We start from the raw sequence: 26,892 nt of genomic DNA, 5'->3' as shown, positions 1-26,892 counted from the left end.
CGTGTAAGCTCTGGCAAATGGGTTGGCTACTGACCCAAAACATCAACCCAGTGTAATGTAATGAAGTTGCGTGGTGGGGTTTGCTTCGTATCCTCTCCGATGAGTGGAGGCCTATCCCTTGCTAGGTAAATACCGTACGTTACTGACAATGCTGGATAAAAGCAGCATACACACACTTTGAATAAGTTTATGTAGGATGGTAAACTTGATGCTGTGAATGCATATTAAAAAGTATACCTTCCCTAAGACGTCTTAAACTCGTAGGTACCTAGCTGTGTTCAGGTTAGGGAAAGGAGGATCTAAGGCCAAACCAATTACGACCAACCAAACGCGAGGAATTCAGGATTTCTCGTTCCCCAACAAAGTTTTGCTCAATATTTGGCATACCGGGGTTCTACCGGTTCTCTTGAAATACGAACGTGCAAATTTTTATTGACGATAATTATTTTTACAGAGGAAGTACGTGCTTTAGCTTAATAGTACTGACCCTTTAACATGTTGTAGGTATATGGCAAAATATGCCGTAACCCGTGGCCGTACGATCAAAATCCGTAACAGATACTTCAGTACTAAGTAGCGATAAAATCCTTTAAATAAAGATAAAGATTCTATCCAACAAATATTGATAAAATCTCTAATCTTTACGCAGAACAAATACCACATTTGTATCGTCTTATTTATCAGTAGCACTCATGATTTCACCGAGTACAATTCAACACAGGATCAACTTTAGCGCGAGGAAATTGTTCTACGACAAGTATTCTAAAGTAGATTCTCCACAGATCGAGTGTCGGTGTGAAGAGAGGATTGCGGAGGAGCAGCGACGATGTCGTGACGCCATAGCTCGTGTGGAGCGTGACAGAGACCAGCAGCTGACCGCACTGAATGATAGACTGTCTGCCGCTGAGACTGAAGCCTCAGATCTTAAACAAGAGGTAAGGTTTGATAGTTTTGATATATTTTGTCTACCAATCCGCATTGGAATAGTGTGATTAATTGAGGGTCATGTGGATTGAGAGGAGACTTAATTGTGCCCATTAATAGGATGTTAGGTTGTTTGTGTTTTAAGCACAGGTTATGAGTCATTCTATAAAACATCATTAGTTTGGTAGTCTTCGATTCCCATTTTTCGTGACGCTTAATTTTTAGGATCTCAATCTTGGAACTTACGTTGATTATTTGGTGAGTAGATTCCCAAAATTTTAAAATCCAGGTCAAGACAATATTGGTAATATTCTGTAAACAATGAGCTGAAAAAACGACACAAACGAAGACTGCAAGTTGTTTCTGAGCAATCAACATAGACACTGTTTTTATACCGTTGGAGAAATAATACCAGATGTAAAATGTAGCAATAATAGGTACTCAACAATCCTTCCAGGTTGGCAGACTCCGTGGAGTAGCAGAGACGTTGCGAGCGAACGCTGAAGCAGCAACGAGGGCGCACCGCGAGGCTCAGGAGCAAGTAGGCGAGCTGGTCGCACAGCTGAGCGCAGCGAGGGAAGCTGAGCGGAGAGAACGGGAGACCGCAGCAGCGACCGCTGATCTACTGGCAGCGACGAAGTTAGAGCTGCAAAGATTCACCGAAGCCCCACCACCGCCGCCCGACCCAAGACTTGACGAGCTCAGGAAAGAACTTGTGCTGTTACGGACGCAAAATAAATGTAAATATTCTTTTGTACTTATTTTGATATTTCGTACTTCTGTTTCTTGATTCTTGATTTTTTCCTTTAATATTATTATCATATAACTTCCGCAAAATATTCACATCATTTATAAATTCTACTGCAATAAGTACTCGAATAACAATCAACTTGGACGAATTTTGCTTTTAGGTATGATTATGTCTTTTTGAATTAGATTTGAGATGGTCATCGTGAGCAACAATCCCCACCATCCAAACAACATAAACTCACGAATATATCCCAATGGGGTAGTCAGAGGTACCGACACACCTCACCGAGCTCTGTTAGACCAACGCGATAGGTGGTGAACCGTATCGCTGTCTATAATGGCTGAGCTGTGTTAGTGAAAACTGTACTTAAGACAAATAAATTAGCTCCATCCGTCATATAAAAATCTTGATTCTTGCATATTAAGAGTATCCCTCCTTTCCAGCTCTATCGGAGGCCCAAGAGGAGCTACAGGCGCAGATCCTGACCCGCGGCGTGGAAGAAGGTCGCAGCCTGCTGGACGGAGTCAGCGGCCCACTCGTCGCCACCAACTCTCTCGCCCACGAACTCTCGCAGATGAGCGACGATGAGGTGAGATACCACTTCTACTGAATACTATTCCATGAATTATATCACTATTTTATGTTATCCTGGTTACAATTCACAAATAAATGAAAGGACTGTATCCAGTCCGGATTTAAGTTGCGCGTCCACTGAAGCGGTTCAGAGTTTTAAGGGTTTTTTGCTGTTTGCTTTTTCCATTTCACGATCAGGAGATCAGCTGGTGCAATTTGTTTGTAAGAAAAATTTAATTCGTAAAAGCTGACGAAATTCCGAAAGTTCTGTATCCGGTTTTAAGAGCACGCTCACTTTAGACCCTGCTCATCATCTCAACCGTTACATTGTACGCTGATTTCATGCAAATGTTTAGTGCTAAGTATTTTGTCGAGTGTCGTCCGCTGTAAGAACCGCATGCGTGACAGGAAACTCTGTTTTGGGATACTCTATCTCATAATTACATTCCTGACCCGCTACAAAACTGTCTCGATCTTTGTCGCCCTAAAGACCATTTTTAGTAGTCTTCAGATTAAAAATACTAAAAAGATGACTTTATCATTTAACTATACTCTCGTCTACTTCAATTATATTTGAGGTCTTATTTCATTTAAATATAATTCACGTAATTCGGACAGCATTATCATTACAGTTTAAACGTTGCTTTACATCACGTCCAAGTGTTTGTTCATCAAAGTTCATTATTTCATTGACACTGGACTTAGGACTTTAATAATCAATTGGCACCATATCATGCCATATCCGAGGTGTACCATGCGCTTTGCTTTATAAGAAGCCTCGACGGTTAATTTGCAATGCAACTTTATTTTATGTATGCGTTTTTGCAGCTCGATGGTAGCGATACACTACACAGCATAGAGTTGGAAAAGGTACGCATATTTTACTAAATGCATGCTTGTCTTTATTGGGTGTGGTTTTTGCATGTCTAGTTAGTCTCATTTAGGTCAAAAATGGAGTAGTACCTTTTTCACACTTTATGGTTGCTTTCTCATATTCACAGCCTATAAGCGAGTCATCTTTACATATTTGCAGTACTTCATTATCATTCGCGATTCTAACATCATTAGCATGGTTTACTGGTGGATGATTATACTGTGTAAGCGTTAAAGGGTAACCTATAAGTACATTATTCTTAACTTCTTCATTTTTTCTGTGCAAAATTATGGATGTATTGAAATGTTCGCACGAATGCGACCAAGTGGACTCAAAGAGGAAGGTGACAACCGAATAGATTCAAACTGGTCATAATAATTAATTATGTTTTCTCAATTACAGCTTCAAAAAGCTCTGAAGGAGCAACAGGACGTGAACGTGCAACTGAGGAACTACATCGACGGGATTCTGCTGTCGATCGTCGAAAACTACCCACAGTTGCTCGAAGTCAAATACCAGAAGCAACCAAGCGAAACCAAGTCATAACAAATAATATAAAAAAACTCACGTATTTAGTGTGTTCAGCTGAAGGAATGTCCGAATAGAATAGTCTAAAATGAATGAATTTATCGCGTTTATTATGAATGTAATGTCATTTCTGTGATAGAAAGAAATAGTGTAATTTGAATGTATTTGTCATAGAATTGGAGAATAATATTAGAAAGGCAGAAGCAGACAACAAAAAGAAATATTCACAGAATTAATACCATTACGTTATATCCAAGAACCATGTTTGGAAATATGAATATAAAAGACGAAATAGGACTGCCAGGAATTTTAGAGATGAAATCACATTTTTGTAAATATTGTGGATAGGGATATCTTATAATGTTATAGAAAATAAATTGTTCCTCTTCAATATCTGTGCTAAACTGCTGATATGTAGAAAACTTATAAATAAGATAGAATATTATTAAAGATCTGTGAAGAAATAATAACAAATAAAATATTATGTTACTATACAAAGGCCAGGCCGTCCATATAGATATTACTACTATTACACAACTACTTACTTAAAAGCAATTCTTATGAAAGACTGGTGTGTATAATAAATTTGGGTGCATATTTAGGTATTGATTATCTTATTGAAGTCTAATAACTTCTAACTAAAGCCATTAAGTAATAAAAAGGTGTAGCTACACTCAACGGGAATCAATGTTCTAGAACGATGGATTTAGTTCCAAATTATTACAAAATTAAATACGATAAGTATAACTAATTTGAAATATACACCGTTCTAGTATAGGGGTCCTGCTTTGTGTGTTTCTATTGAAAGCGTGTTTCTATTTGCGAATTTGAATGTATCTGCATACCTTAGAACCTAGACTTTGTAATTCTTTTAAGAGATTGTGTACCTATATTTTTACAATGAGATATTTATATTGTTAAGTTAGCAGTAGTTATGTAGGCATTTGTGTACATTTTGATAACATTCATGGTGTAAATTTAATGAGAGATGTTATAACAAGTCATCAATATAAATTAAATGAATTCTAATATACAAATTCAGTCTTTTATTTTACTTTCCAAAGGTAAGCTTACATCGAAGGTATAAATGAACACAAGTTAATCTTTCTCACTTTGTTGGTCGTCTTTGTCTTCGTCTTCTTTTTTCGTTTGGTCCAAATTGCTTAGAACTTGTTGCACATCCAAACGCAACATCATGAATTTGGGGTCCATGTAATCCTGCCAAATTATATAGCACATAAGTATCGCCTAGTAAACGAGAAACAAATATCTCAAAACAATTATGGTTAACAAAGTGACCATTACCTTAAATACACCCGATTCCATTTGTGTAGTTTGCTGGAAATTGTCTCCTATAGTATCTCTATCCTGTACATATTTGTCTTCATGTGCTACGTTACCTACACCAGTGCTATGTCTCAGACCAAAATTCCTTCCTATGAGATTGGCCATCTCCTGTTCTATGGCATTCATGGCGTAATTAGCACTTGTACCAATGTAGTCTCTTGACACAGGTACATTTAGAAATGTCTCAGGAAGTGTAAAATTTGGCTCGAAATTGTAGCTGGGGACATTTTGAGGGGGTTTGCATAAAGAACAATGCTGCCTGCTCTCCATTTGTTTTCTTTCATTGTGAAGACTCAGTCTCTCTCTAGAAAGAGCCACTTTTTCCTTAGCAATTTGTTTCTCTCTGGCATTCAGAGATACCACATGTTCTTGCATACGCCTTATTCTATCTTCGTACTTTTTCTGAATAAATTCGGCTTCTGAATGTTTTTTGTCGGCTTGAGTCTGTTTCTCTATCGCAGTTTTTGCTAGTAAATCTAGATCACGACTCCTGAAAATTTTACTATTCATCTTAGAAAGCAAGATTCATATTCGGATTTCAAAATACGGATATACAAATCAATGATGTTGACAAAATTGAAACGAGCCCAATGATCGAAGTATATCAAAACAAAAGTTAAACTACAAAACTTACTTAGCCAGTATTCTTTGTTCTTCCATGTGCATCTGTTGCTTCTCTAAGTTTAATCTCGACCTCTCTTCACTTACTTCTTCTAATTGAGCTTGCAGCTCTGCTTTCGTTTTCTGAAACGTTAGTCGCGATATTTAATACGACATTCCGAATTTCTTAACACCTCTTAATATAAAGACTTCTTACCTCTAATTCTTGTTTCAGATTTTGAATAGAAGCTTTTTCTTTTGCAATCGCTGCACTATCTTTTAGTGCCTTTGCTTTTTCTTCATCTATTTTGGCAATTTTCTCCTGATACTCCCTTTGGATGTCCTCTTTTAGCATCTTTAAATACGAAAAATGTATATTAATTTATTAGTCCCAATAATTTAGGATTTGTTCATACGCGGTAAGTAGCCTTACCTTTATTTCATCATCTTGTTTCTTAAGAACATTCTTAGCAAATTCAGTTTGTTTACCAAACGTCGCTCTATCAAATTCGAATTCCATTTTCTTTTGCTTCAGGGCTGCGGTTTCTTCTTCGATCATCTGAAAATTGACAATTCTGTTTACTGATTACCTACATCAAATTATGTTTAATTCCTTTAGATTTCTATGAATAAAATGTCAAAAATACCGCTGTCATCTGTTTCAACCTCGTCTCTAACATTTTGACCATATCTCTGCTTTCGGCTTTTTCTGTTTCGAAGTTTTCTCGCTCTCTCTTCAAATGTTGAATCATATCTGAAAAGATTATCCCTAAATATCATATCATTTCTTTGGTTGAACACCCAACTATTTACTAGAAATAACATTACCATTAACTTGAGACTCCCTAGCCTGTAAGCTTCGTTCGGTATCGCGTTGTGTGTGTTCAGCTAACTTTTGCACCTTTTCTACTAATAATTGGCACTGAGATTTACTTTCTTTTACGTCTGTAACCAGTTCCTGAAGATCTGCAGAGAAGCCGGCTGAATCCTGAATCAGAACCTGTTCCTGTTTCACTGCATTTCTGTGAAATGTTATAAGATTCTTTATCCTATTGTAACTTAGCTAAGGAAAATATTTCTTTACACTTAACATACAATGTAAAAAATCTATTAAGTTTTGATTCAGACTTTCTAATATTACATGCTGTATAATAAATATAGCAGAGTTTACTACACCAAAAACGGCATCACCCAAAGATAGTAACGGAGGGTAAGTTTAGACATTATTAGTAACGGAGTTAAATTTTATGACAGTAAATAAATCTTAAAACATACGTGAATTATGAACTTACTTTATATTTTCCATCAACGCCGCGTGATGTTCTTGTAAAACTTTGATATTTTCTAAATGTTGCTGACGTAGCATCTCATTTTCAGTCTTATGTCGTTCAGTGAGAGACAGCAAGTTTTCTTCAGTCATTTTCTTATACAGTTGATGATGTTCATCTAGCCAGTTTATCTTCTCTGTATAGAATTTCACCAATTTATCGCTTTCTTCCTTCATCCTCTCTTCTGACTGATTGACAGACACTTCTAAAAAGGCTAATTGCCTTCTGCAATGTGTAACATTATTTACGATTATGTTTATCAGTCGGGAAATGCGCTTCGCTCGAGTTAGGTACTGAGATTTTAATTCAGATCGATTGTATCTACTCGTGCCGATAGGTACAAGGCACTTGAAAGAGAGAGTAATGCGTCAATGCGAATATGTATTCAAGCAAATTTGAAGAAAGACTTTCTTACTAAAAATAATAACCGAGTCTAAGGGTGGTATTAATAAACTAATCTCAGCTGAGACTGCTCTGACCATGCTCAAGTCCCTGTTTTTATAAGTGTAAGAACTGTCACATTAACACGATCTTGAGAGCAGTCTCGAAGTTAGTTTATTAATACCACCCATATTTCTCCTGGTAGACTAAATGATTGTCCACTAGCTTCTGTCCCAGACGCCTATCATATCGTATGACTTTGCACAGCTTTGGTTGTTAAACATGACGCGTGAAACAAACTTAGATATTACCTATAAGAAGTTTCCATCAAATCAATTTCTTTATCATGGTTTTCTTGCAAAGACTGTACGAGTTGTAGTAATTGTTTCTTCTCCTTGGTATGGGGACTCTCCCTCCTCTCTGTTGGAGTGTAGTCCTGACCATCTTCGGGGGTATCCACTTGGTCTTCGCTGTTCAGATTAGTGGTGCTTGTACCTAGTAATTCCTAAAGACGAAAGCACAAACAATAATAAAGATGGATCTTTACAGTAAGTATTCTGTTTGTGGCAAAACATATACCTGTAATTGGAGCACATATACAAAAACTAATTTAAGACTTGTATTGTATAACTTTACAATATGTGTACTGTTGGTATACCTATCTAAATAAATTAAATTAAATTAACATATGCAGTGTGGACACTGCTTGCGATTTACCACATCAAAAAACATTTTACGCATAAACAGTCAATTACGAAACTTTTGATGTTCATGTTTAGTCACATATTCGCTATAAGTTTGTTCGACGTTTCGATAAGTCAGGAAAGTGAAGAGAAGAATTATATAAAGAATTTCGATTATTTCGAAATAGACGGGAATAAAGTTACTGAAGTAAAAAAAGTACGTGAAGCAGTGAAGAAACTAACCTTGTGGGCCTTTGGCGGCTCAATAATAACCCTGACACCAGAGTTGATGAGGTTGGTAATCCACCTCATAACCCACACGATAAGAAGAGTGAAGAAACTATACAACTAAGTCGGAATTTTGTTGTAGAATAGATTTTTTGGAACGATAAGTAACTATGTAGTAGGGAAAACAGAATACGTTACATAATTTCAAAAATTAAAAAGAAATAACACAGCTTTGCCAGCAGAGGGACATATTCACAGCCCTCTACTCAATTGCTTGATAGAATAGATCGGGTGAAGGTGGTATGGTATGAATCATTCAACCACGCGACTTCATTACGAGTTGGTAGGATAACGATAAAAAATGAAAGTAATTACCTTTATCCTCTGCGTGATGCGTTCCTGGTGGGTAGCTATAATAGCCTGCATCTGCCGCCTCTGTTCTGCTTGTCTCTGCAAAATAGCGTCCACCTGAGCGTGTTGCGCCAGAGTCGCCTCGCGTTGGATGCGGTGCGTTTCTTTCTGACGCACTGAATAAAAAGAAAACAAATTCAGTTCAGAATTAAACAAAACATAGGGGTTTTTAGGTACTTATATGGTATTCTTATCGTAGTAGACTTCAATATTCTGTCGAAACTACGTCGGTCTACTCGGTACTTAATGTGATAATTTATAGTGATTGTAAGACTATAGGTATCTGATCTACTCTAAACTGGCGAGCATTGAAGACTTAGTGGAAGCAACGTGTGGTGCCTAATTATGTCATAATTGTGATAGGTAAGTAGAATTCTTGGAATTCCGTACTCTGTGTATCCCCATGACAAATGCTGACCGTCATTCTAAGCGTGATATTTTATAAAAAAATAAAATACGGAATGTAAATGACACTTACTCTGCATAGCAACAAGCTTTTCCTCCTGTGCTTTCAACTGTAGCGCAAGCATCAACTGAGACTCCTGTTGCCCCAAATACAATGCTGCGCCTTCCGCAGTAATATCTTCGTTGCTACCTTGAAGTACACTGGGCAATGCGGGCGTCCCAATTGTGGGCATCGCTGGTAGAGAAGGCATGGATAGTGTAACTTTAGCCGTCTGCTCATTGGCTATTTGATCTTCGGATTTACTTGGAACCGCAGCCGCTTCAATTTCCCTCTCAACTTTTGTAGTCTCTTTAGATGGAGGTTCTATAGATTTCTTTGAATTGTCTGGTTTCTTCTTTTTAGTGTCTCCTACTAACCACGCCGGCATATTAGCATCGTCGTCCTCTTCATTTTCCATATCTTTGTTCTGAAATATACCAAGCCAGTCCTCACTCGATTTTGTTTTCTTTGTATCTTCTTTTGGGGGATCGACTTTGGTCTTTTTCTGAGCGGGTTTGGTTGATGAAGATACTACTGTTTGTCTTGATTCACTCTTTCCAATGAAAGAATCCAAGTCAAAATCACTCTTTGCTGCTGTCGTTGGTCGCGTAGCCTGACTTGAGCTAGTTTTAGGCGGTGGCCCTCCTAATATATCGTCCAGTAGCGATTGTGAGCTCTTACCTCTTTCCAATGGTTTCACTGGTTCCTTTTTTGTGTCCATGAGATCGCTCAATATATCAAGTCTGTCGGTACTACCACTAACTTTGGATTTAGCTGGTGACTTAGCTGTATCCAATTTATCAAGGAGTGACTTACTCTTTGTCTCCGCTGGAAATTTAATGGATTCTTTGGAAACAGATCGTTTGAAAGGTCCCGGGGACCGAATATCAACTGGAAGCTTCTCATCTTCAACGCCAGATATCTTCTTCGAAGCTGCAATTCCTAAATCGAAAAGAGAATCCTTTCTATCTTCTGTCGATACTGTTTTTGACTTATCACCATCCCCTAGATCAAACAGAGCATTCTTCTTTTCAGCTGTAGGAGTCGTCTTCTTTTTTGCAGGTTTTTTCTTACCAAGAATGTCGTCATCGAAAAAACTATCATCGCTGCCATCACTGAGGATTCCAGCTAAGGGATCGTCAATATTAAAACTCATTTGGATAAATTTAATTGATTTTATGTGATATTTATTACATCAACTATTTCATAACAGACATTATCGGCTTGTTTACAAATAAAGCGCCATGGAAACGGATGTGCTGAATTAAAAAAAAACTTTTTGTTTCATTTGCCTCGAGATGAGGCAGACAAAGAAACATAGCTGCACCGCCTGAAACCATAGACTATTTAATTTTTCAGTTCGTTAATGAAAATGGAACGCGCCTCGCTCGATTTCGTTCCTCCCAACTGACATTTCACCAATTTCTGAACGCACATTACAATGGTGACGAAAAATTTGTTGCTTCACGTCAGCCAGTCGGCTGAATTTTAATTATTTTTTCAAAACAACCGATCATAAATTGTGATTTTTATCAGTTTACCAAAATCGTACATTATAATTCACACCTGAAAATGGATTACATCGGTAAGTTTACTCTCACTATCGTTGTTTAATTGGGCAAAATATTGTTTGCTAGTCTTTGTGGTTCAATATACTGTAGGGCTTTTGTTCTAGAAATTTTGCTAACTCACGATCACGTTGGCTTGTTTTGTTTACCAGCTTCGGAGAAGGGTGATTCTACAGAGAATAGAGATCCTAATTCGTTGATATCGAACGGCACTTCGAAGAATGCGCTGGACAGCAAGAGTGCGCCAAACGTGGAGGACGAGCAGGTGCACATGGAGCCGCGCGCGGAGCCCGCCGTCGCCGCCTGCTCCTCAGACAACACGGAGGATTCAGAGATATGTGAGATCCCAGAACAGGTCGAATTTACCGTAGTATTTAACAAAGTAAGACACGAAGTCACATTTGCATATGATGCGACCATACTAGGTCTAAAAGCCCACCTGGAGAGAATATCGGGGGTGCCGCTGTCAGCTCAAAAGCTCATAATCAAAGGAATGGCGAAAGACACCATGACACTGAGGAAAGCAGGGATTGTGAAAGGAGGAAAGGTAATGCTGGTGGGGTCTAAAATGGATGATATTTTAGCTGTGAAGAGTGTGCCAAAGGTATGTTTACATTAACAACTCTCATTTATTTCTGTACATTCCTACTTGAGTCTTCCAAGACAAGGAAAATTCTAACCAGAATGTACACATGTAGCATTTATGGCATGTTTCCAATATAGTTATATATAGGAATTTATGTAATTTCCAGGAAATACTAGAAGAAAAAGCATCTGGCCAATCAAGTAAAGAGCCGTTATGCACGCAGAAAATACACAGAAAAGTACTTGATAAGGGCATCCCACCAGATGTAATGCCAGGAATCAAAGGAGTAAAGGTAATTAAAGTATATTTTGCTGCCAAAATACTATTCAACCATCGACATTGCTTAAAATTCTTTATTTAAAACATCTGAAAATATTTTATTTATTTATTTATTTAATTAGTACTGCCACATGGTTTACATTTATGCATTATACTAATTAACTCTAATTATATATATAGAGATCTGATGTAAATCACAGTTACGGCGTACCTAACTTACATAATATAATTGTCTTAATTTCTAACAAAAAGAAAAAGGAACAAAAAGAAAACAATTAGAAAATTATATTAATATGGACCACCCATACAACAGCCATATCCCTGAATATGCCTATAAATCCAACAATTTATCTACATTCCTATCAGTTAGCTGTCATATGTGTGGTTCATATTTAATCATCAGTGATGATTAATGGGCCCTTCATTTAGAAAGTGCTTATTAAGCTTACTTTTAAAATTGTAAAAATTATCATGAAATAAGTCTAAATCAGTGATACTATTTGAAAATGAATTATACTCAGAACAAATCCGGACCAAAGGAGACTGAAGCCCTAAATTGGTTCTCGCAAATGGGGTAGCAAATATATTGTTCAACCGATGTCTTGGGTACCTGTATGGAACAGATAATGAAACCATTGACAAAGTGCTACTACATCGCAATCCACCACGGACCAGCTTGTGAAGAAAGCAAACATCCAATATCTGCCTGCGACTACGAAGAGAAATCATTTTGAATTTGCTCAAACGCTGATTATAAGGTTCTCTGTGAGAAAAACCACTACAATTAAAAGCAATATATCTCGTAAAGGCGCGTTGAATACTTTCAATTCTTTGTGAATGCACACTGTAGAAAGGACTCCATGCACACGATGCAAATTCCAGGACACTTCTAACCAAAGAATAATATAATAGGATTTTGGTACTGACTCCAAAACCCTTGGCATTTCGTTTAAGAAATCCAAGCATCCTGGCAGCCCTAGTCACCATCTCGTCAATGTGTGGAGTGAGTGTTAGTTGATTATCTAGAACTATGCCGAGATCTCGTATTTTATCTACTTTGGCTAATTCAACGCCACCCAATACATATTTAGACACAAGTGGCTTTTTTTTGCGAGTAAAATGTATATGGAAGCACTTTTTAACATTAAGAACCATATTATTTGAGTAACACCAATCACTTATGCTATTGAGGTCATTTTGAATCAATTGCGCGTCTCGATTTGAAGTAACAGTTTTATAAATCTTCAAGTCGTCAGCAAATAATGAAATTCTACAATTTCTTACTTGAGTTGTGATGTCATTAATGAATGCTAAGAACAATATAGGTCCCAAGTGTGAACCTTGAGGTACACCTGAGGTAGCATAATATATATCTGAATTAAACCCATGAACTGCAACCATCTGAGGACGATCTCGGAGATACGATTCAAGCCACTTAAGTACCGATCCTGCCACACCACAGTGACCTAGCTTTTGTATAAGTATGGAATGATCTACCCGGTCAAAGGCATTGCTAAAATCGGTATATATTGCATCCACCTGAAGCCCTTTATCAAGCTCACCTGATAATTCAGAAATATATGGAACTAGATTAGTAACAACAGAACGGCCAGGTACAAATCCGTGCTGATTGTCCGAGATCAAACTGTTTAGTAGATTTACAAACAATGGACATAGCAGAGATTCAAATAACTTCGAAAAGCATGACAATATTGAAACCGGTCGATAATTCTTTATACAATCCTTGTCACCCTTCTTGAAAACAGGTACGATGCGCGCTTTCTTCCATTCTTTAGGAAAAATACCAAGCTCCAGAGATCGATTAAAAATAATAGTCAAAGGCAGAGCAAGTCCATTCATACAACGCTTGACAAATAAAGGAGGGATAGAATCCGGACCCGGCCCCTTATTAACATCTATTTTTTTGATCATCTTTTTAATTTCATATTCTACAAATCTGACCTTTGACAAATGATTATTATTGATAGCACCTAAAGGAAAATACAAACTTGAACCTGAGGAAGTCTTAGAAGAATAAACAGATGAAAAATGATGGGCGAATAAGTTGGAAATATCAGTACCGGAATTGGCCACAATGTCTTCCAAATGCATCTTGGCAGGTACCGAAGAATGACCACCCCGCTTGTTACCAATAAAGCTCCAAAACGCTTTAGTATTCTTTGGAATATTTGCTTCTGTTATGGCCCTATAATTAAAGTAGCACTTATCAAGAAGTTTGTGACAACGATTACGAAGCAAATGATATTCTATCTCATCCCTAGGATTATGATACCTACGAAAATTTCTGCGTTTATTTTCTTTTTCTGCTAAGAGATTAACAAGAGCGTTACTGAACCAGGAAGGACGATTAGATTTGATTGTTCTACGCTTTGGCACGAATTTGTCCCGCAACTTTTCCAAGATGTCATAGAACATAGATACCATTTCGTCAACATGGTTACACTTGAGAAATAGTTGATGCCAGTCCACACTCCTTAACTCAGATACTATACTAGAATAGTCAGCGTTATAATAATTATAGGTAATTTTTTTCTTTGGTTTTAAGTACACAATATTATCGTAGGGAACACATAACAATAAATTTGGGTGAATTGGGTAACCCTTGCTAAGTAAATCCAGTGGTTTCTTAATATAGGCATCTTGATAGTTAGACATGACCAAATCTAAGAACACATTATCACTATTAGGGATGTTATTAAGTTGGTAAAGACTATTGCATGACATAAAGTCCACTAAACAGTTACCCAACCCAGAGCCATTATAATTAGATGGTGACATATAATTAAAATTGGAACAAGGACTCCACTGAATAAACCTCAAATTGAAATCTCCAAGAATTACAACATCATCAGCCTGACTCATAGCTATCTCAACATTCTCTAAGAAACGTGACAGTTTATCTAATTTAACAGGTGGAGGCAAATACACTAGACAGATCAGGAGTTTTTTTATTGAATTACCGAGATTTATATGTAGCTGAACCCACAAACATTCAATATCGTTCTCAAAGGTCGCAAGACGAACAGATGGTATATCTCGACTTACAGCCAACAGGATACCTCCACCATCTTTTTTTGTGGATTCTGAGCACAAGCGATCTCTCCGATAAACCGTGTATCTCTCGTCAATAATTTCATTAGTAGCTATGGAAGACTTAAGCCAAGTTTCTGTGAAAGCGATAACTTTATAACTAGAATTTAAAATATTTTTGTAAACATCATTTGTCTTTGTTCGAAGTCCTTGAACATTCTGATAATATATATCAAGCATTTTTAACAGAAAACTCCGTAACAAATTCACAGAAGAAACAACAAGACTACTTCATAAGTTTAAGACTATCGGTAGACTTAATCAAAAGAGCCTGGCTACTCTCCTCCTTACGAACATATACGCGCCCGTTACGGACCCAGACGAACTTATATGACAATTCTTTAGCTTTCTTGCGAGCTGCAGCGTGTAGGTTCCTGTTTCCAATAGTAAGATGTTCAGCAACAAAGACAGGCGCGCGAGGTCCACCAATACCCAAATGACTTGATGATAATTTGTCTGTGACATTTTTCTTGTTGTACTTTGTGACCGAAGCCAAAACTTCGTCTCGCAGACGTGCACTACGCAACTTAGCGATTACTGCCCTCGGTCTATTATTGTCATTAGAAAGCTTGGCAATTCTGGTAACATGTTGTATGTCATCGGGACGCAAAGGATTATCCACAACCTTCGCTAGCTGAAGAACAGTATCTACTAGGTTTTCAGATCTATGTTCGGGTATTCCATTGATCTCAATATTACATTCTCGCATGTGTAATTCAATCGTATTCAGTCGATGAGTAAGCTCTGCCACAGAAGACTTCAACTTATCATTTTCGGATTGCAACTCTACCATCACGGCAGTCTTTTCATGGAAGGCAGATCTCATTTCCTCGAATTCCTTATTAAAGAACGTAAGGGATTCCCGGAAGCCCAATATCTGGTCATTGATGTTCTTAAGTTCGTCAGTTACTTGTTCTTTGATCGTGGATTTCAGAATAGCCGACAGCTCTTGCTTGATAATAGATCTAAGCTTATCTTCCGGAACACATCCACACTCATCAGGTACTCTGATCGAAGAGTCAATCTGCCTAGAGCGTACCGTGACATTAGCAAAATCATTTTCGGCACCCTCAACATCATCAGCCAGTACGAAAGGTGGAGACTTTGTGGGTGTGCTGGCTTTAGGAAGTTCGTTTGTTCGCTCGCAAGGAGAACACTTCCAATTTTTCTTGTGAGAAGCATCCATTATACAAAAGCGCTTAAATGGCACCTTAGCACAATCAATATCGTATTTCGACTTGCATATGCAGCATACTAAAAATTCGTTCTTCCTTAAGAACGGTTTGCAACATCCAGCGCAAACTTTAGGAGGAGACATGATTGATAAAATTAGTGAGATTAATAAAGCGCTCTTGCAAAAAATACGTGCAATGTTAAACAGCCCTTTGTGATATGCAGTACTATGTAAAGCGTCCTTTTTTATAATCCGGAGTATTTAAAGCGTCCGTTTTCGTATGTCGTGTTATGTAAAGCGCCCTTTTGGAGATGTTCACTCTATGGACTATACTTGTCTATGAAAACGTTACAGCAATCAGCAACAACTGATTATTGACGACAATCATCCACAAAATCACATTGAAAACACTATCACTCATGCAAAAACCACTATAGCAAACAAAGAAATATGATTGGACGATTAAATAACAGAATTACGAATATTAATGAATTAAAACAAAAACAGACATAGTCACTCGACATTTTTTTTTTTTTTTTTTTTTTTTTTTTTTTTTTTTTTTTTTTTTTTTTTTTTTTTTTTTAAAGAGGATATAACTTATAAAATAAATTACTCATTACTCTTTCAATTCCTAATAATAATGAGTTTCTTTTTTGTACAGGAACCACTGCCACCAATCCCACTAAGTGGAATGTTAAACAAACACGGGGGGAAGGTGCGACTCACATTCAAACCAGAGCAAGATCAGCTCTGGCTTGGAACCAAGGAGCGCACCGAGAAACTTGCCATGACTTCTATCAAAAGTAAATACTTGCCAACTTCATTCACACAGTTATCTATACCACTTTATAAAATTCAATAATGTAGGCTTAGACAAAAGAAGTCTCAAAGTCTTTTAAAATACAAACCATTATGTTCTGGAACTCTAGGCTGCAGTGGCAGAATAAACAAAGATAAAAAATATTTTCAGTACCAATTTCAGAACAAATACAACTTAACATTTTTTTTACATTTACAGGTATCACATCAGAACCTATCAAAGATCATGAAGAATACCATATCATGGTGAGTGATTTTATATTGAGATTTTAACTTTTGACAATTATTATTAAAAAGTCATTAACTATGGTATACATATTTGCAGGGCCTGCAGTTAGGACCCACAGAGGCATCCAGGTACTGGGTGTACTGGGTGCCAGCCCAATATGTGGAAGCCATAAAGGATGCAGTACTTGGCGTTTGGCAGTTCTTCTAATCATCAAATCAGCCCATTGCCGTATCTACCTTCCTGTCTCTGGGTAGTTGCAATATGTAAAATTATATGTATATGTCCACTATCTCTGGTACAACATAACGGTACCATTTCGTTTGTGATATTCACTATGCCAAGTCAATTAAAATTGTCCATTCGGAACTGGCATCTATCTGGTCAAAAGAGAAATTATTTATTTTTATTGTAAGTTTGCATTTCCTGCATTTGGGTTCTGTGAGCTGTATCTGATGCTATTGATTCTTATGATGTGACTATGTCAGTGTGCATCCATGAGCTTATTGTCCCCTCGAGTTTCAAACAGATCTCTTTATGTAAACTTTACAATATTCGGTCATTCAGCTGAAGGATTGGACAGAATGCCAAATTGACTGTCTTTTCTTATTGATGTTAGTGTATGAAATACTGTAGTGGTTCATTAAATTATTGTCTAAATTAAGCAAGTATTCCACCAATCCTTCACTGAATACTTCTGAACATAGAATTAGATAAATACAATGTTTTAAACTAAGATGTAGTGTTTCAATTAAATGATACTTCAAGAATAAAATTTATGAAGTTTATTCCATAAAGAAAAATAAATAAAACATTGCAATCACTTACAGCTAAGGTAGTTGCACTACATAAAATGGCACAAAGTACAAAAAAGATAATAAATAGTTTGTATAAATAAAGAGAGTGTAAAAATTTGGCATATCAGATATGTAAAAGAATGATTCTTTTGTACTACAAGTTATAAATAGCCGTCTATCATTGGTCATCCATATTCTGATTGTACAGTCATTGAGAATTGGCCCTTAGGAATACTCGTCGCATGGTACCAGATGCGAGTGTCCAGCAACACTGAAACAAGCCATGATAATATTTTACTTATTGCATTAGAATAAGAATGAATATAAATATAACACACAAGTATATTCAAAGACAACTTGCAGCTAATTTGAGAAATCAATATTTAGAAGAACTACAAACTGCTTAATATACCTAGATTGCGCGCGCCGTACACAGAAAAACTCCTTTTTACAGAGCAGATCCACATACCAGACAATATCCGTACGACAAGAAGACCTTTAATAAATTTCTATATCATACGATATGACACAAGGAAAAGACGAATGGAGCTAAATAGAGACAGAAGAAAAAAGAAAGAGACCGCAGAAAACATGGGAAGACATTATAAGCTAAGTTGGTATAACATGAGGTAGAGTAGTGGAGACTAGAAGAGATATGTGACTACTAAAGGCTTATATTATCATACAATAACTCATACACTTACCAACATCTCCAGCCTCGACGTAAAAGTCAAACTTCTGACAAATATGATCACATTCCAGTACAGGAGCTATGGACCATGTCTTGTTGCCTTTCACTTGGCCCTGCCACATCAGACGGGGTATGTAGTCCAACTAGAAATTACAGAAGTTTTTTTTAATTTCCTCTGCCAAGATAGGATCTTTTCTTCGGCAGATTTTTTCTGGTATTTTAACCATAAGCAATTATGGTGATGAACTAATGGGAATTATGTATTGGTTATGTATGTGCTTTCCATGTCAGTTTCTCTTCATATTACAGAAGATTATACAAATGTTTCTCTTAATATTTCCATTAATAGGTTTTGCCACATATCTCTGCCTCTTTTTACCGCCTTTTTACTCTAGGCAGCTAGTTATTTAGGTATAGTTTCTTTACTTGGGTCGTGTGACTTGCCTAAATCCTTATTTCTAATAATATAGATATACTATTGGGACAGTTACAAAGACATATACAACATAGTTATAATGAGGGACTTTTTAGGCAAGGTTCCCCAAAAAATATAGATGGCACTGTCCAGATTTTATGTGATAATTACCTATTTTCTCATTACTCAGGTACATAATTATTCAAAAATATAATGGCAGAAGCATACAGTCATGAGCAATATAATGTACCCACTTTAGGACTCTGTCGCACTAACATATTTGACATTTAGCGAGACTTACAGTTCAATTTGTCAAAAAAGATATATTAATGCTCGTGACCGTACATAAAAATAATTGTTGCTTGATATTTGGATCGGATTATGTATAGAATTATGTTGCAACCATATTGCTTCTCTTAATTTTGATCAGAATAATAATGGGTGGAAGATGTATTGATTGTGCCTGGGTGTAATAAAAAGGGTCATCATTGATACCCAAATTTTTTTTTTTTTTTTTTTGGTTATTTTGTCCGTAGGACAGGCAAAGGGATCATAGCCCATACAGCCAAGTCATGTGTTATATTTATTTATATATTTTTAGTTATAAAATTCATAGAAGGTTTAAACCAAGTCTGGCGTATTTTTACAAAATTAAGGCCGAAGCCAATTCTTAGTTTGATTTCAGAATTAAGGCCGAAGCCATGTCTTAGTTTGTTTTAAAAATTAAGGCCGAAGCCAAGTCTTATATTATTTTCAAATTAAGGCCGAAGCCAAGTCTTAGTTTGTTTTCAAATTAAGGCCGAAGCCAAGTCTTTAATTGTTTTCAGAATTAAGGCCGAAGCCAAGTCTTATATTGTTTTCAAATTAAGGCCGAAGCCAAGTCTTATATTGTTTTCAAAATTAAGGCCGAAGCCAAGTCTTAGTTTGTCTTCAAAATTAAGGCCGAAGCCAAGTCTTAGTTTGTTTTCAAAATTAAGGCCGAAACCATGTCTTATATTGTTTTCCAAATTAAGGCCGAAGCCAAGTCTTAGTTTGTTTTCAAAATTAAGGCCGAAGCCAAGTCACAAAATCATAAGTCAATAACAACTACAAGTAATCAAGAAAGGCGAAGGGTAAAATCCAAGACTAAAGCACTAAAACACTAAAACAAAACAAAACGTATGTCGGTTGACATCTGTCAACACAACATTGAAACAAAAACAAAAGATACACAAAAGAAAAGAAAGTCAAAACGTAAAAAAGAACACAAATATATTCAAATTCAAGGTATTTCAAAGCAATAATCAAAAAGAAAGAAAGAATGTTTAGACAATCAAATATCTCCAAAAGTTGCTAAAACAAATTCATAGAGGGGCTTATAACAGTCCCTGTTTTTGAGAAGTTGCTGAAGGGAGAGCGGGATTTCTTCAGCTGTACGATATATGTTCAGGAGGCGGTCTATGAGAAGCAATCTGGGAAGAGTGAAACTACTGCAATCAAAGAAAAGATGTTGCAAAGTCTGATCAGCAGAGTTACAGAAATCACAAGTAGGTGATGTGAGAATTTTGATTCTATTTAAGTGGGCATTAAAACGGCAATGTCCTAGTCTAAGACGACATATAATTGAATAAAATTTTCTACCGGGGTACAGAGTACCTTTTGTAAACCATGGTGTTGATAAACTATTATTAATTTCGGCATACCATTTGCCTTTAGTTTGAATAATTTCCTGCCATGTTTCATTAAATTCATTTTTCAACTTTGTCCTGACAATAGCTACGATGTCAGAATCAGGAACTAAAACATTTTTAATGGGGTGAGACTGGGAACTATTTGTTATGGATCTGGCAAGAAAGTCTGCTTGCTCATTACCAACCACACCAATGTGTGACGGTGTCCAAGTCAATATTATATTTTTATTGTTTATTGACAGATTTTTATATTTTTCCCTTATGTCATAGATTATGTAGTTGGTATTACTAGTAAGGTTGGGATTATTAAGAGCTTGAAGAACACTCATACAATCTGAAACTATTAGCCACTTGTTGCCATCCTGAGACTCAATATAATCTAAAGCTATTAGAATAGCCAAACATTCAGCTGTATAGCTACTGACAAATGAAGGCAGTTTATACCCATGTCCCCCCTTAGCATGGGCATCATAAATTGCAGCAGAAACAGATTTGCTATTTTTGGCACCGTCAGTATAAACCTGATGATGATCAGACCAACCATTCAAAAAAGAATATACCTCTTCCTTACATTTCAAAGATGAATTTATATCAATTTTCATTGGAAAGAATTTAGAATCAAAAGAGTTCTCATAGCAAGGCCATAAAGAACTTGAATACAAATTAAAATCTTTTTGTAAATTTATAATTTCAGGCAGAAGCTGCCCAAGGGAACCAAAATATGAGCTACTAATTCTTGAGGAAGAAGACAGCAACTTCAGAAGCAAAGGATGATTTTTAATAGAAGAAATTTTCAATAGAAACTTAAAGATGAGATATTTGAACCTACTTAACAAAGGAGGTACATTACATTCCACCTGCATTGATATGATGGGGGTGGAGCACATTGCACCAAGAATAATTCGTAAACAACGATTCTGGATCTTTTCTAATTTTTCAACAAATTTATTTACACTAGAAAAGCAAAAAAAAGCATATTCAAAATGACTCCTTACAATAGATTTATAAAGAATCAATAAAATTTTGGGATCTGCACCCCAGTAGGTACCAGTTAAAGATTTTAATATATTACAGGATTTGGATGCACGAGTTGTTAAGCAATCGACATATTTTTCAAACTTAAAATTATGCTGAAATAAAACACCCAAAAACTTAACTGTATTATCAACAGGCAGCAATCTATTATTATAATAAAGTTTAACACTTGACGTTTTAACCATTTTTTTAGAAAAGATAACTACTTTACTTTTGTCAGTGCTGATCTCTAAACCAAGACTTTCAAAATAAGTCTGCAAGTTTAAGAGAGCAGCATTAAGTTTCCCTAGAATATCAGGCAACTCAGTACCAGAACAATACACAGCCAAGTCATCAGCAAATTGTAAATTTTGAGTTTCACTGCCTAAAACTAAATTTAATTTATGAATATACAGTATGAACAACAATGGGGATAAAATCCCACCTTGAGATACTCCTTTGAAGGAATTTCTAGGACCAATTAACTGATTATCATGTTTAATAAAGATTTTTCGACCATGCAAGAAATTAAATATCCAATTAATTATTTTTCCAGGCAGCTGCAATGAAGACAGAACAGTTGTTAAAATATCCAAATTAACATTATTAAAAGCGCCAACAACATCGAAGAAAATACAACCCAAAATCTGATCACGAGACAGAGCATCACGGACATCCAGACAAAAGTGACTCAGGCTTTCCCGCGCCGACCGCCCTCGACGAAAGCCAAATTGATTAGCTGGTAAGATACTATTGCTTTCAATGAAGAATTCCAAACGCTGTTTAATCAGTTGTTCAGCTATTTTACCAACACAAGAACTTAGTGTTATAGGACGATATGAATCAGCATGGCTACTATCCTTTCCTGGTTTTAAAATAGGCACTATACAATCTGTCTTCCATTGTTCAGGGATTAAGCCGTTTTGCCACAGATAATTTAGTAAATTCAAGAATAATAACATACTGGATGGATTTAGTAATTTAAGCATTTTGTATGACACCCAATCCAGGCCACATGCTGTATCCTTACGAGATCTTAAGGCTGATTTTAATTCTTCAATAGAAAAGACTGTTGCCAGAAAAGAATTCGTGGAACTTAATAATATATTAAAGTGATTGTTGTCAGACAATTTTTCAGCTGTGTCAGGAGTATACTTGCGCAAAAACTGAAATACCCAGGCTTGACTAGAAAACTCACTGTGTGTTGAAAAGGTTTTATTAAATTTCCTAGTTTTAGACCAAATTAGTTTCATTGGTGTTAGTCTGGAAATAGATATACAAAAATTTTCCCATGACGATTTACGTTCCTGCTTTATTGTGCGTTTTTTAAGGGCTTGCGCTCGCTTGAAGTTAATAAAAGTATCGACACAAGGATTTAATTTAAATTCTAAATATGCTTGTTTACAATTATTTACAGTTTTAGTACATTTTTCGTTCCACCAGATTAGAGGGATTCGATTTTTAGTTCTATGTTTATTATTATGAGAAGTTGAGGGTGAATTAACTTTGGTAGTACTGCCAGACCTTGAACATACTACACATTCATTTATAGTAGAAATGATGATATTGCAGAAATTGTTATAGCTCTCAATTAAATTACAAACATCAATTTGAAATTCGGATAACAACTCATTTACACGTTTCTCATATAGCTCCCAATCTACCATTTTCAGGTTGGCGTGAGGCGGGATGTTCGCCGAAGAGTCTGTAGCAACTGAAGGAGAAGATGTAAAACAATACTTCGTCAAAGTGGGTAGATGATAGCTACCACCTAAGGGATCTGACATGACCTGCCATTCACATGACAAGGCCAGTGATGAGGAAACCAATGTTAAATCAAGGCCATTTGGCCGCCAACTAAGGGTACCTGTTGTCGTTGCACGTCCGTCATTCAAGAGAACCAAGTCATTCTCATCCATGGAGTCCAAGACGCTTCTGCCTCGTGTATCAATACTACCACACCCCCAAATGGTGTGATGTGCATTGAAATCGCCTGCTATAATCAACGGTTTTGGAATACTACGAATCAAATTGTCAAATCTACCTTTATTAAAGGTAGGGTTACAATTACCTGGACTGTAAAAACTAGCGATAGATATGTATTTTTGATCAATTTGAACCTGAACTACAACGTTTTGTAGTGAGTCATCAAAGAAAGTGTCTAATTTACGAAATACTAGACTTTTATGAATTAGAATGGCTACTCCATTGTGGTCATTGCCGCAATCATTACGGACAGTGGAGTACCCTTTAATATTAAAAATTGTACAAGATTTAAACCAAGTTTCACTAATAATAGATATATGTATTTTATTATCAAAGAGAAATTTTTCAAATTCATGTCTATTACTTAACAAACTCTGTGCGTTCCACTGCATTATATTTATTGTTTGGGCTGAGAATTTGAAGAATTTTTATTTTTATGCTGAATAGTTTCTTTTATTGTGTCTGTTATCATTTGAGAGCTAATACTTGTGTTGTTTACTTTGTTTAATGTAATAACTTTTATTATAGATTCTGTGAGCAAAGTTAATGCGTTTTTATTAGATAGAATTAAATTTATTAATTCCTGACTGTTTTCTGTTTTGCTGAGTGATGGAAAGTGTTTATTTTTATTGCTGAATAAATCTGAAAAAGGTGTCGGCATAACTTTATTTTTATTTTCAATTATTTTTTGTTTCTTTATAGGACATTGCCCCGAAATAGACAAGTGATTTCCCTGACAGTGGACACAGATAGCTTTGTCTGATGAAGAGGTGCACGATTTAAAATTGTGCTGGTCACCACAAATTGAACATCTTTCAGAGTTTTTACAGAATTTTCCCAAATGACCATATCTTAAACATCTGAAACACTGTTTTACCGGGGGGATGTAGGGTAAAACAGGGAACCTCCACATTTTAATAAAAACATAGTCTGGCAAAGAAGTCGACGCTGAAAATGTAATTGCGACCGATTGGGTGGGTTGTAGTTGGAACGACTCTCCAACTTTCTCCCTTCTCATAATTCGTCGTACACAGATTACTTTTTTACAATTTGTACCTAGACCCAGTTCGTTAAATATTTTTTTGTTTGTCATACTGGTAGGCACTGAGTTGATAACGCCAGTCATTTCAGTGGTACCAGCAGGTATCGTCGCTTTTAAATTTTGGTCTCTCAAGAATGTAGAGTTATCCAAAAAAGCATTTGCTAAATTTGGGCGATCAAAGACTACGCCAATTTTAAATTTATTTATTTTTTTGAGATATTTAATGCCTTTGACTACTCTGGTGAAACAAGTGCTTAAATTCATCATATCTCGTGTCCCAATCGGTTGTTCAGTGCTACTTTCGATAAATACAACAAATTCATAACCTGCTGCGCTATCTTCTGGATACCGGCGACTATAATCAGTCACTCGGTATGGAGCATATTTGTCTTCTTCAATCTCCGTGTCCATGATCCTTGGCGGGTCGGTAACGTCCGAGTCAGAAGACTCGGGCTCAACAACCTCACCTGGTTCATCCCGAGACTGGGGCTGCTGCTTGCCTCCTTTTGTTGCCGAATACTTCCGCTTTGCCGGCTGGCCAGGCATCTTGCCCGCCGCGCGGGTCCTTAGCGGACCGCCTCTGCTACGGTTTTTTATAAAAACTTACCAAACGATAAATATTTACATTCAGATATGAAATAACTATTTATACAATAACTTAAACTAAATAATTATGTACAAATTATGCAAATATCTACAAAATTTGGAAATAAAATTGAAATTAAAATCGAGAGCTTAAAAAATCCCGCCTAACTTGTTCGAAGGTTCCCGCCCTTTTTTTTTCTTGATACCCAAAAACAAAGATAAAAGATGTGTATGTTTGTTATCCATGAAATTTGAAGGCAAAGGCAATTTTTTACAGTGCCTTCTATATTTTTTTTTAGCTAACATAGCCTGGATGGTCCCTCGTTCCTGTTGAATTTAGATGTAATAATGTTAAATGAACTGAAATAGCTGTAATAGGCATAGTGAAATATTTACATGCATGACAGCTCCAATTTCATATCCAAAGAATATGTTCTCAGTGGCAGGAAACTCTGCATCGTCAGGCAGGAAGGTTGGTGGGCTGTAATACTGCCTAACAGCTGCCAGGATGTCAGGGTGACAGTTGCCCCTGGAAATAAATGGTTAAGAAGAATTTTACTTTTCAAGTTTATTATAAGCACCATGATAATGAAAGGATTTTTATATATAGAAATAGTTTATATTAAAATTATTACAAGATTTATGGTTTTACATAACATAATTAATTAAACCACACGCCTGTATTCCTGAATGGATAGGCAGGTGTGTCGTTCACCCACTCTTCGCCAGCTATGTTACAGCTTAAAATTGCTCACAAAACAATTTTTTTTTTTTTTTTTATTTATTTATTATCATTATATCCTTAATCTAAATACATGGAAAACATGGAATTATTATTATATTATAATAATTCTTATAAGAAATATTTTCATACAATTAAAAATGACTTGATTTATACTAACCAGCCCACATACCAAGGTTTCTGGCCTGGCTTGTTTCTCACTCTATCCTCAGGCATACTAAATACTTCTTTCAATGTAAAAAGATCAGTCTTAAAGTTTAGAAATTGGCACCCATCTTCCAGGCTTTCATAACTGCCCGCTGTCCTCTCATATAGCCTCTTAAACAGGTCGTAGCTAAATTCTCTAGACGCTCGCCAATCAGAGATGGCATTCTTCACAATTATTGGTCTTGAAGAGTAAGCATACTTCTGTAATAAAAAAAGACATTTATATTTTTAAGTTTAAAAAATTACCTAGACAACTGTTATCAATTCATCTTACAGCAAATTCCCGCCTAGTGATGTTCCGTAACACAATAGGTTTCGTAACGTTGGCGCAATACGCACAATCGGCGAGAGGACGCGTCGCCTCCCACACGAAGTAATTACTAGGTAATAAACATCTTGCACCAATAATACTATTCGCAAAACTAAAGCTTATCACCACCGCTATAAAACATGTCACTACTATCACGATCAGCTTCTTATTTGATCCATTATTTGCAGTTTCTTGCTTATAATTATAAATATAATTTAATTGCTGAAGCAGCACTCCATTTATACCGCTTTCAATGGCACTTTTTTGGAGAATTCTCAACTTCTTCTTAATTTTTTTTTGCTCTCTGGTCAGCTTTTGCATTGTAGTATCACATTTTAAATAAATAAAGTTCTTTAGCAGTGTTTAAAACTAATTTTACAAAATTATTTAACTTCCGTGCGAACTTAGTTTAACCTAAATGACATTTTAGGATTCGTTCAGAAATATTTGTCTCTGGTATTTAAAACAAACATTGTCTATGATTCGTCAACAAACAGTGATGTGCTTTTCAATGTAAATCGATTTAAAATTTATCACAAATTCACAATTTTTGCAAATACATTGGACTTGCCAACAAACGCAGTGAAATTTGAAGAA

General features: G+C 36.2%; 4 protein-coding genes across 10 annotated transcripts in view; 2 read left to right on the top strand and 2 right to left on the bottom strand.

Annotated features, from left to right (window-relative positions):
• Positions 1-4,687, top strand: part of LOC126372481 (rab11 family-interacting protein 4) — a 120,802-nt gene extending 116,115 nt beyond the window's left edge. For 3 of the 4 annotated variants that reach the window (XM_050018274.1, XM_050018273.1, XM_050018271.1), the window contains 5 exons: positions 783-935; positions 1,382-1,664; positions 2,119-2,264; positions 3,077-3,118; positions 3,525-4,687. In XM_050018274.1, the coding sequence (XP_049874231.1) occupies positions 783-935; positions 1,382-1,664; positions 2,119-2,264; positions 3,077-3,118; positions 3,525-3,668 (768 nt within the window). In that variant the 3' untranslated portion in view covers positions 3,669-4,687. The remainder of the gene's footprint in view (positions 1-782; positions 936-1,381; positions 1,665-2,118; positions 2,265-3,076; positions 3,119-3,524) is intronic. The other variant, XM_050018272.1, reaches the window with a different exon arrangement.
• A 38-nt stretch (positions 4,688-4,725) lies between these two features.
• Positions 4,726-10,229, bottom strand: LOC126372443 (fas-binding factor 1 homolog). Its single transcript, XM_050018205.1, has 11 exons — positions 9,107-10,229; positions 8,593-8,744; positions 7,618-7,811; positions 6,890-7,150; positions 6,426-6,619; positions 6,245-6,351; positions 6,031-6,156; positions 5,815-5,952; positions 5,632-5,741; positions 4,956-5,487; positions 4,726-4,868 (listed from the first exon to the last, which is right to left on the bottom strand). The coding sequence occupies exons 1-11, from the start codon at positions 10,227-10,229 to the stop codon at positions 4,749-4,751; spliced, it is 3,057 nt and encodes a 1,018-aa protein (XP_049874162.1). The 3' UTR covers positions 4,726-4,748.
• A 258-nt stretch (positions 10,230-10,487) lies between these two features.
• LOC126372536 (ubiquitin domain-containing protein UBFD1-like) lies at positions 10,488-17,572 on the top strand. The gene is made up of 6 exons (XM_050018353.1): positions 10,488-10,658; positions 10,794-11,245; positions 11,394-11,519; positions 16,453-16,594; positions 16,810-16,856; positions 16,936-17,572. The coding sequence occupies exons 1-6, from the start codon at positions 10,646-10,648 to the stop codon at positions 17,044-17,046; spliced, it is 891 nt and encodes a 296-aa protein (XP_049874310.1). The 5' UTR covers positions 10,488-10,645; the 3' UTR covers positions 17,047-17,572.
• A 34-nt stretch (positions 17,573-17,606) lies between these two features.
• LOC126372531 (uncharacterized) lies at positions 17,607-26,732 on the bottom strand. 4 transcript variants are annotated; one of them, XM_050018343.1, is made up of 5 exons: positions 26,260-26,732; positions 25,939-26,186; positions 25,433-25,565; positions 18,338-18,467; positions 17,607-17,904 (listed from the first exon to the last, which is right to left on the bottom strand). In XM_050018343.1, exons 1-5 carry the CDS (start codon positions 26,614-26,616, stop codon positions 17,819-17,821), a joined length of 954 nt encoding a protein of 317 aa, XP_049874300.1. In that variant the 5' UTR covers positions 26,617-26,732; the 3' UTR covers positions 17,607-17,818. The 4 variants fall into 4 exon arrangements, with proteins under 4 accessions (XP_049874300.1, XP_049874301.1, XP_049874303.1 ...); XM_050018344.1 differs by having other exon boundaries at positions 25,951-26,186; XM_050018346.1 differs by having other exon boundaries at positions 26,446-26,732.
• Positions 26,733-26,892: the final 160 nt, after the last annotated feature.

Source organism: Pectinophora gossypiella, chromosome 14 (genome assembly GCF_024362695.1).
Source record: "Pectinophora gossypiella chromosome 14, ilPecGoss1.1, whole genome shotgun sequence".
NCBI lineage: Eukaryota > Metazoa > Arthropoda > Insecta > Lepidoptera > Gelechiidae > Pectinophora > Pectinophora gossypiella.
This window is presented reverse-complemented; position numbering and strand designations above follow the sequence as displayed.

Coding starts and splice junctions, on each gene's coding strand:
- LOC126372443 (XM_050018205.1), bottom strand. CDS start 10,229: ATGAGTTTTAATATTGACGATCCCTTAGCTGGAATCCTCAGTGATGGC. Junction 7,812..8,592: donor GCATCACGCAGAGGATAAAG/GTAATTACTTTC, acceptor TTTCGTCTTTAG/GAATTACTAGGTACAAGCAC. Junction 6,620..6,889: donor GCGTTGATGGAAAATATAAA/GTAAGTTCATAA, acceptor AACATTTCACAG/AAATGCAGTGAAACAGGAAC.
- LOC126372536 (XM_050018353.1), top strand. Junction 11,520..16,452: donor CAGGAATCAAAGGAGTAAAG/GTAATTAAAGTA, acceptor TTTTTTGTACAG/GAACCACTGCCACCAATCCC. Junction 16,857..16,935: donor ATGAAGAATACCATATCATG/GTGAGTGATTTT, acceptor ACATATTTGCAG/GGCCTGCAGTTAGGACCCAC.
- LOC126372531 (XM_050018343.1), bottom strand. CDS start 26,616: ATGCAAAAGCTGACCAGAGAGCAAAAAAAAATTAAGAAGAAGTTGAGA. Junction 26,187..26,259: donor TCACTAGGCGGGAATTTGCT/GTAAGATGAATT, acceptor TTTTTATTACAG/AAGTATGCTTACTCTTCAAG. Junction 25,566..25,938: donor AAACCTTGGTATGTGGGCTG/GTTAGTATAAAT, acceptor ATTTATTTCCAG/GGGCAACTGTCACCCTGACA.